The 11,041-nt window shown below is 35.1% G+C and overlaps 1 protein-coding gene across 1 annotated transcript; it reads right to left on the bottom strand.

Annotated features, from left to right (window-relative positions):
• Positions 1–7,220: 7,220 nt before the first annotated feature.
• LOC120074459 (laccase-7-like) lies at positions 7,221–10,829 on the bottom strand. Its single transcript, XM_090311971.1, has 4 exons — positions 10,620–10,829; positions 10,178–10,554; positions 8,284–9,252; positions 7,221–7,600 (listed from the first exon to the last, which is right to left on the bottom strand). The coding sequence occupies exons 1-4, from the start codon at positions 10,760–10,762 to the stop codon at positions 7,500–7,502; spliced, it is 1,590 nt and encodes a 529-aa protein (XP_090168097.1). The 5' UTR covers positions 10,763–10,829; the 3' UTR covers positions 7,221–7,499.
• Between the last annotated feature and the right edge of the window lie 212 nt (positions 10,830–11,041).

Raw genomic sequence — 11,041 nt, 5'->3', positions numbered from 1 at the left:
ACTGACCCTCTATTGAACAACTGATTTGTAATACCATTTATAAATCATATCCCTCTCTACCAAGAGAGGGCGGGGCCCCGGTTTTTAAGATTAGGCATCAACACTTAAGAGAACAACCTATCTACTAACCCTAATTAGGACAGGATTGAATTCCATCTTGCATAGCTATGTCCCCAACTATTTACCCAGTCTTATCCCTAAAATGGAAGGCTCATTGAGCAGTGTTATTGGACTACTCTCACCTATGCAGATCAAAGGATAATACCAAAATAAACAGGAGTTCATAGTTAACTCAGGATTAAGATCGTGTTACCCTAGGTTATTTTAGTTTGAAATAGTCAGTTTTAACAGTAAATGGTCATTATAAAGAAAAGTGACTACTTCGAGGTCCAATCTTATGAAAACTCATTGCATAGGATGCCCCCACTCACATGTCTCTATATGAATGATTTATGGATCACATCATTTGTATCAGTATACGAAATGGGCCGTATCCAATAGTGTTACCAGGATGAAATACCCAACTTCATCCATATACTTATAGACCATTTAGGCTATAACTTGATCCTTTTTATGTCATCAAATAAAGTTAAAGTATTCATACTATAGCCATGGTTTTATTTATTAGATTTTCATTATAGAATGCAATATCAATGTCTTTATTGAAAAAAACACTCAATAATATTTTATTGATAAATAGAAATGTTTGACACAAAATTTACGAACTGCGAGTTTTAGGGCATTCCCAACATAGATGACCCTCGAACACTTTAGCCGTGAGAGCCTTTGTAAATGGATCAACAATGTTGTACTCCGACAAAATCTTCGTGACAATTACATCATCGCGATGCACAATCTCTTAGATCAAATGATATTTTCGTTTTATATGCTTGCCTCTTCGGTGACTTTGAGGTTCCTTAGAATTTGCCACAGCCCCACTGTTATCACAATAAAGTGTGATCGGCAAAGACATATTTGGAACATCTTCCAAATCAGTAAGGAAATTTCTAAGTCAAATAGCCTCTTTAACAGCCTCACAAACAGCTACGTATTCGACTTCCATAGTGAAGTCTGCGATGCATCCTTGCTTGATGCTTCGCGATACTATAGCCCCTCCATTCAGAGTGAACATTGACCCTGATATTGATTTTTTAGAATCTCTATCATTCTGGAAGTCAGCGTCTGTGTATCCTGTAAGGATCCAATCTTTATCTCCATACATGAGCATATAGTCCCTCGTTCTCCGAAGATACTTGAGGATCATTTTGACCACTGTCTAGTGACCTAATCGTAGATTGGACTGATATCGACTGACATCCCTACTGCACAGCAAATGTCAGGTCTAATATATAACATTGCATACATAAGGCTACTAGCACCTGATGCATAGGGAACCCATCTCATTTCCTCAACCTCTTGAGGTATCTTAGGACATTGTTTCTTAGAAAAAACAATTCCATGCCTGAAAGGTAATAATGAAGGATCTCATATCTAAGAGTTCCATGAGCGTGTTCGGATCGCTCCGATCTCACCGTGACCGAAATACATATAATACATTCAAACATACAGTTATGCAATCAAATCTTAATTAACGGCATGCTATGAACAACAAAATAATAAGGGAAAGAGTGTCATATCAGTTGAAGACGTTCTTCACACTTCGACACTCCAAGCAGCGGAACCCTCCTCGCGATCTATCAGCACCCAACAGCAGTGTCAACAAAAGCAGCACGAACAACAACAAACACGAACACCGTGGGGATGACACTACCACTAAAGAACCCCGGGCATTCTCGAAGTGAAAACCCAGAGGGTGGTATTTGGTGAATTTGGTAGAGGAAGGAGGAAACACGAATCATGTAAGCACGTGGGAGGGAAAAAGACGCTATAGCATAGCAGAAATGCTTATCGTTTAAGAGGAGCTAAACGATCGTGTAGGATTTACTGAACGATTGTTTAGGAAAAGGTATATGACCGTTTAGCAAAGTCGGCACACTATACGATTGTTTAGAGAAGCTATGCGATCATATAGGCGACAGTGTGCGATCGTTTAGGCGCGAGGTAGACGATCGTTTAGGCGGAGAGGACTATCGTACAGGCTCTTATTTTACGTAAGCGATCGTTTAGATCAACGTCATCGCACTCTCACTTTTCTTTTCGAGCGATTGAACGATAGGGGGATTCAAAATGAAAACATTTTTCATTTTAACTCATCGGTTACAATAACTAACGCTGTCCACTAACCCACGTCCGAATGTGAAAATTGGATTAATTATCATATGATTAATCAACTAATTAATTTATAATCATATTATATTTTTATCCTATAGTTTGATATCACATATCTACTATAGTATTTTCTCCTCTACTTGATATAAATCATATTTATATCTAATTTCCTCCAAAATAATGTATCTCATCCATTTAGCCAATTATATCATATATAATTAACCAGTCCAATTATATCATATATAATCAAACTTCCTCTTGTCAATTTGAACATTTCAAATTAACCTAAACACTGGTTTTCGACTTTATCCAAGCTACCCAGGGGACCTAATGGACTTGTGGCTCGAAGCTCCAACGGTTCGTGAATAACTGACTAAACTCTTTAGCCACGAGATCCACCATCTATTAACTGTAAGGCATTCCACTAAAGACCAACAGCTGAACTCTTCTTACCACAAATATATTTTTGTGTCCATCGGATATAACCAATCATGAGTACGATGACCCTTCACAGATGCTCGTAAGTATAGTTGGGCCAAATTACCTTTATGCTCCTATAGTTACATCTCACTCCTTAAGTAGCATTGATTCCTTTAATGAACAATACAACATAGTCAACCTATGTATGAACACCTCTCGAACCAAGAGAAGGTGTGTGGCGCCACATCGTTCAATCCTCGGATTCAGCCCTTAAGGGAGCTATCTATCTACTTACCCCACCTCAAGGAAAGAGTGAATTCCATCTTGTGTAGCTGAGTTCCCAGCTCCCAAATCAGACGAATCCCCAAAATGGTAGGTTTGAATCGATGAACTAGTCACTCGCACCCATACAAATCAAATGACCGCCCTCAATGGCAGGAGTTCTCAACTCACTCAGGATCGAGATCATGTTACCTATGGTCATCCTAGTGAAGTGAAGTCTCTGTCATGAACGGTGTTATATAACGAGACGTTAACACTTCGTGGTCAGGTCTTATACAAACTTTTTGTATAGGACGCCACCGCTCGTATGTCCCCAATATAAATGATCAGGATCAAACCATCTGTGACAAGTCACAACACTTGTGACCATTCCACAAAGTGGGTCGCATCCGTAGCGTTACCAGGATAAGGTTTCCTTCCTTTATCCATATACTACAGACCATTTTGGTTATCACTCAAGACATGATCCACTTGTATGTCACCACATACATGCTTGAGTCACATACATATAACCAGAGATTTTATGTTTATTGGTTTGTGGTAAAGCAAATAAAGCAAGTAAATGAGCAAAAAAACATGATGTGAAGTACATATCATATATTAACAACACAAGCGTTCGTGCAAATTGTTTACAAACTATAGGATACGAGACTTTAGAGCATGCATCAAATATCTGACAAGCATCTTGTCAATGTACAATGCCTGAGACAAGGCCAACCTTTTGTTCTTACAATCCTTTGTGATCGGATCCCTAGAACAAACTGTGCCTCTCTCAAATATTTCATTTGGAATTGGGCGGCTAGCCATTTCTTAACGTTAGTAAAAAAAAACCTACATCATTCCCAATTATTTTCTTGTAAACACAAGGCTCATCAACATTCTAATCAAAGCCATAAGATTTGATCGTAGTATCAAATCTTATATTCCAAGATCTAGATGCTTGTTTCAGTCCATAAATAGACCGATTAAGCTTGCAAATCTTTTGCTCTTGATCTTGTTGAATGAATCCTTCTGGTTGAACCATGCAGATGCTCACCTCAAGATTACCATTCAAAAAGGCAGTCTTGATATCCATTTGCCATATCTCATAATCATAAAATGTGGCTATAGACAGGAGAATCCTGATAGAGTTTAACATGACAACAGGTGAGAAAGTTTCTTCATAGTCCACCCCATCAACCTGGATATAACCATTTGCCACATGTCTAGCCTTAAAGATCTGTACCTTTTCCTCTTTTCCTCTTGTATATCCATTTACAACCTATAGGTTTTACCCCATCAGGTTGATCTACAAGCTCCCAGATAGAATTGAAGTACATAAGCTTCATTTTCTGATTCATGGCTTTAATCCATTCATCTTTGTCAACATCTTCCATTGCTTGCTTATAAGACAAGGGATCCTCAACTCCATCATCAAATATGATGATTTGGGCTTCTATTAAACCCATGTAGCGTATAGGTGCGTTCACAATCCTCCCACTACGTCGAGGCAGTCTCAACTCTTGAGATGGTTGACTAGATGTACTGACATCAACAACTCTTGTTGATCTATCAGCCTGTTCAACAACTATTTTTGAAGTCTCAGCAGTCTCATTAGAAATCTCACTTAAAACAAGTTTACTTTGTGGCTTATGATCTTTTATATAGTCTTCTTCCATGAAGGTAGCGTTTGTTGATACAAACACCTTATTTTCAGTTAGATCATAGAAGTATCCACCTCTCGTTTCTTTGGGGTAACCTACAAATAGGCATGCTTTCGAACGAGGTTCCAACTTTTTAGGGTTAACCACAAGCACGTGGGCTGGACATCCCCAAATGCTGTAGTGGCGTAAACTACCTTTACAACTTCTCCATAACTCAAAAGGTGTTTTAGAAATACTTTTCAAGGGAAAATTGTTCAAAATGTAAATTGTAGTCTCTACTGCATATCCCTAAAACGAGTCTGGAAGATGTCTAATAGGGTTCTGTTTCTCCTTTCTGACACACCATTCTGCTGAGGTGTACTTGAGGCTGAAAGTTGAGACGTGATTCCATGTTCTATCATATAGTTTTGAAAGTCTAAGTCCATATACTCTCTATCACGATCAGATCGTAGTGTTTTTTTTTCTTTTTACTAACAAGTTTTCAACTTTAGTCTTATACTCCTTGAACTTTTCAAGAAATATTTATACCCACCTCGTGCTCTTACATTCATCGGACCACAGAAGTCTAAATGTATAAGCTCCAAGGTTTCCTTGGCTCTATAACCTTTTCTAGTAAAAGGTCGTTTGGTCATTTTGCTTTCAAGGCAAGATTCACACACTGGTAAAGAGTTTTCTTTTAAACCATTTAGAAGTCCACATTTCACCAACTTCTCAATCTTATTGAGATTGATGTGACCTAACCTTGGATGCCAAAGATGGGCATTTTCTTTAGGAGAAACTCTTGGTCTTTTTACAGTTGTTGCTGTTTTGAACATTTCATTATTAAGCAAGACTTTTATGACTAACGACCTTAGTACATACAAGTTATTTTCTATTGACCCAAAACCAATCTTCATACCATTCTTAAAAATTAACACTTTATTCTCAGAAAAGGAGATGAAATAATTTTGTTCAATCAGACAAGAAACTGAAATTAAGTTCCCCTTGATATGAGGAACTACACAAACATTATCCAGTAACAGATACCGTTTCTTGTCTAAAAATAACTTAAGCCTGCCTACAATAAGAGCTGAAACGACCTCACCAATACCGACTCTAAGAGTCAACTCTTCAGCTTTCAACTTTTTCCAGGAACTAAATCCTTGATGGGAAGAACATATGTGTTAGTAGCCCTTGAATCAAGTATCAAGGCAGAATTATCATTCTCTACTAAACACGTCTCCAAGACAAAGTTAATGTCTTCGGAGTTCTTCCTTTTCTGGAGAGTAGTGGGATCAGTATCAGAACCTATATTATAAACTCCAAGGTTCATTTCAGAGAACAATTTTCGTCGATGAACTTCATCAGAGTCAGCAACAATTGCTTTCTCTATTAGTTCCTTGACATTCAATAAGGACTGAAGATTATTTTGGGAATTGACACCACTGGTTTCATTGTCATCAATTCCATTTTGCTTGAGAACTTAAGTTCAAACAATTCTTGCAACAAGTCCATGATCTCGTGTGCAATGATCATGTTCTCAACCATTTTGGCCAATGCATCAGGTATGCTTGCCAAAATGTGAAGTCGAGCCTTCGAATTAGCCTTTGTCGAGTTTAAAATGCAGTAGATTTAGTCATTTGGTCATTTTCCCAAACAGAGATAGTCTCAGACATTTTTTAAAAATATCATCCTATTTTACAAAGTAATTGTGAATATATATTTTTTAAAATTTTAGATGGAAATTATAGGGAGATGTATGTTTTTTGTTTTTTAATAAATAAAGACAAAACACAATTCTTCAGAGACCAAAAACTAAGACCCATTTTGTAACCATTTAGTTTTTTATTCTCTTTTTTCAAAATTAAACCTATTTTCTCCATGTTTCTTACAATGTTTTGCATCTTTCTTAAGTACAATGGTTGAATTCTTAACCAAATTCCAAAAAGAAAAATATCTTTTTAAAAGTTAGTTTTTTAATTTTCAAAATTTGACTTGGTTTTTTAAACCAATGGTAAAAAGTAGATAACAATGAAGAAATTTGGAGGTGGAAGTAGTACTTATAGACTTAATTTTGAAAAACAAAAAACTCAAAAATCAAACCGTTACCAAATGGAGCTTAAACGATTATCAAATGGGACTTCAGTTTTCAAAATTTAGTTCAAATTTTGAAAGCATTTATCCAAAGTAAGATATCAAATCAAAGGAACCCATAGATACAAAATATTAGTAAGAAACTTAATTCTTAAGGTCCCGTTTAGTAATCATTTCATTTATGGTTTATGGTTTTTGAAAATTAAGTCTATTTATTCCTCATTTCTTACAATGATTTGCATCTTTTTTAAGTACAATGGTTGAATTCTTAGCCAAATTCCAAAAACAAAAATAAATTTTTAAAAGCTATTTTTTTTTTTTTTGAATTATGGTTTAACTTTTAAACTATTGATAAAAAAGTAGATAAGAAATGAAGAATTTGGATATGGAAATAATACTTGTAGGCTTAACTTGCAAAAATAAAAAACAAAATTAAAATGGTTACAAAACGGAGGTTAAAAAAAAACCTATAAAATCGTTACCAAGTAAGCTTAAAAAAATTACAACAGCTTTTTACATAACTATCAAAATTCACCGTACAAATTGACATATTCACTTATCATACGATTACGGTTGATTATCAATATCATAATTTGCTTTAAATAGAATAATACAATGGAGAATGAAAAAGTAGAAACTAATTATTAGGTCTTGACCCATACACACTTAATTTGACAAATCTATAAAATAAAATGATACATTTTCAAACTTAAAAAATAACAACTATAAGATATAATACTTAATTTTTTCAAATCTGGAGGAACTTTGTCGATGATATCCCTAGCATTTGGGAAGATCGGACGGCGGTGGAGGCAGCCAGGTTTTTTAACTGAAATGCATCAATCCCCACTATTAGTTCCCGATCGACGAAATTGGTCCGTTTTCGACCTCAAAACCCATGGCTAATCCCCACGGTAAGTGAACATCCAAGTGGCAGTGCATCAACCATACACCTGTACATTCTAAGTCTTTAGGTAATAAAAAATTAAGAGTAATAATTAAATATATTCCAGATAGTATTTATCTTTATACATTTCATTCTTATTATACATGACAAACTAATTAAAATATTAAAAATTAAAAATAAGAAGAATTTGCCACATGACAAATTAAGATTAAATCGTGACTATAGATTCTTTAAAAACTTTCTAATACGTATCAAAATTATAACAACATTAGTCCCACAATTAGGGTTTTTTTTTTGTTGTTGAATTTTATTTTTATTATTATTATTATTATAGATATATATTTGTTCTATTTAGTCTAGTTTGACTATAATTTTATGAAACTATATTATTTATTTACATGAAAATTATTCTTATTATATCTAATTAATTTCGATAAAAATTAATTATAAGAGAATAAATTTTAGATTTACTGTACATTAAAATAAATTTAGATAATTGAAAGTATAAAAACTAAAATTGAACCTGACAATTTTATCTTTATTTTTATCATTAATATACAAATTCATCACATAAATATCACAATTTTTGTTTTACAAATCAAGCTTGTTGACGTCATCTTTTTTAACATTTGAATCTTTTAGTCAAAGTTTTATGATAACATATTTAATTTATTACCGTTGAGTAAAAATGTAAATTGTTATATGTAAGGAAAAAAAGAAAATATTAACCTGGATTGTTGGCTTGGAATCGGATGACAGCCCAACCGCCGACGGGGACGGCGAGGGTATTCCGAATTTGCGGGTTAACAAAATTGAACTTCTTCGGGTCACGAATCGGGTCATAATTTCCAAAGCCTTGTGCCAGTACATGGAAGTTAAATCCATGGAGATGCAGTGGATGATTCTCCTTCGCAATGAAAGCAGTATTCTGAAGAACAATCTCCACTGTCGAATTAAACTTCAATTTCTTCACTTTGGTAGCCTTCGGCGCAAAAATCAATGAATTATCCAGTCCTAAACTTGAATTCGTGTAATCAAATTTCACCGGCCGGTCATCCGGAAAATCTCTACTATAAACTCCCTCCAACTTATGAAAATACGCCTCCAACATCGACAATCCGGCGTCGTTTGGTATCACAAACGACACATTATTCATACTCGCCGATAGTCGCTGCCCGTTTGGCCCGCCGCACGTGCTACCATTACCTGCCCCGCACGGGGCCAGGTTTAAACCAAATGTCACATACATGTGATTGTCCACGTGGCGAGGAACTGGGACCCAGTGGCGGGCCCCCACGAGAGCAGGTATGTTGCTGTAAAATTTGTGTGCTGTTGGGGTGTCGTTGAACGCTGGTAGAACGGGCATTATTGGAGCAGTCGAGGGGGATCCACCGTCGTAGATTACGACGGCGCGTGTAATGGTGTTTGGAAAGCCTATTTGGGATTGCGTATGAGCGTAGGGACGCGCCGCCATGTAGTATGAGCCGGGAGGTTGGTTAGCTTTGACGAGGACATCGGTGGTTTGGCCTGGAGCTAGGACGATGACGTCGGTGACGTATGGGTCGGTGTAGGTGGCGTCGACGGCGACGACAGTGAATTTGTGATTGGCTAACTTGAAGAAGAGTTGGTTATTGAGTGCAGCGTTGATTACTTGAAGTAAATATGTCTTCCCACGTACCATCTTCAATTCATATGTTTCTTAACAACAAAAGCTAGAAGATTAGGTGATAAGATAAATTTGAAAACAAGAATTCAATGTAACGTGGTTTCATTGTGATTTGTTTGGTTCTAAATTTTCAAACTCAAAACAAAATATAAATAATTGTTTAACACATGTTCATAATATATTTATAGACCAAATAAAAATAGTTGTAATTATAAACTAAATATTAGATTGAATCATTAAGATGAGCTTTGTACTAGAATTGATCCCACCTTGTATATTATTAGAGAATTAATATATTATGTTAAATCTTAATTATTATCAATAATTAATTAATTGATATTTTTTACCTTATAAAGTTTCTATAAAATCAATCATTTACAATTTGATATAAGTTATAACATAAAGCGTAATATTTACCAAAAATAATGAATTCATAACATAAAATATAATACTTAACTTTCTTTTGTTTAAGAAAATAATTCACCATTAAAAACATACAAATATTATTTCTAAAATTTCTACCATTTAAATCATAGAATTAAAAAATTGTTTTAAAAAAGAGTAACTACTTTAAATGACAAAACTACTGAAAATATTTTATGGATATTGATATTTTGTTGTATTTGTAATAAGTTGACTTATTTTCATATGTTTAAAAATATCCCTTTAAAAAATAATTCGGACAAATATTAATGTTTATTATTTAAATCCTCATATATTCATTGTTTTTAAAACATTCAATTGAAAGTTATAAAATCATATAGAAAATTATGTAAACTTAAATGTAGATGTTAAAAATAAAGATAGGGACACCTACATCTCATGCAACTCTTTTGTTGAAGAATTAGAAAAAATATATTTACCACGTGATAAATTTTAATTGAATTATTGGACGGAGTGTACGACAATAGACGCAGTCATCATAGTAATTTTCTTATTAGATTGTAGAGATTTTACTTACGATTTTGGGAGAAGGGTAGAGATTTCCTGGGAGTCCATTAATAGTGTAGGCATCAGAGCCATTAGGACCGCGACCAGTGGCGAGGCCTTCCTCTTCAACATGGACAACATTGGCATTCCACCACTCTCCCAACAATATAGGAACCTTCTTGTAAGGCTTTGGGTATGGCAGTGGCTGATCGAACTTGGGTCGAATGAGAAGGGCGCCATGGACGGTGGCGCGTAGCCAAGACGAGTGGGCGTGCCACCACAAAGTTCCTTCTTGTCCTTTGATCTTGAATCTGTATGTGTACGTGTTACCTGGTCGTATCGGACACTGGGTTATATTTTCTGGCCCGTCCGCCCACCCACTTATTAGCTGGAATACTCCATGCCTGAATATTTTACATTTTAAATTATTATCTTTCTTGTAATAAGAGACCAGAAATTAGTCCATTACCAATGAATGGTTAAATCATAGGGGGAGTTGTTGGAAACGTGAATGACTAGAACGTCCTCGTCCTGAACATGAATTGTCGGGCCGGGATATTCACCGTTGACTGCCGTTATCACTTGGTCACGACAAAGCCGTCGAACGGTCATGTCTTCCACCTACAAGTAGAGAGAGTGAACTTCTATTGTGTACTTTTTTTCGGTTGAAATAGAAAGAAAGATGATGCGAGCATAGTTCAACTATATAAAAATGTTCATTGAGCTTCTCAACTTTGAAAATTATATAATGAGTTTTTTGAATTTTAAATTTTGTAATACATTTTTAAACTTAAAAAAATCTCTAATAGACACTTATAGTGTATTTGAAATACATTTTTAAGTGTTTAATTTAAAAAATAAATCATTTTAGAAGAATTGAAATGTTTGATA

Source organism: Benincasa hispida, chromosome 3, assembly GCF_027475165.1.
Source record: "Benincasa hispida cultivar pf3 chromosome 3, pf3_genome.v1.1, whole genome shotgun sequence".
Lineage (NCBI taxonomy): Eukaryota > Viridiplantae > Streptophyta > Magnoliopsida > Cucurbitales > Cucurbitaceae > Benincasa > Benincasa hispida.
The sequence above is the reverse complement of the archived record's forward strand: the minus strand, read 5'-3'. Positions and strand labels throughout refer to the sequence as shown.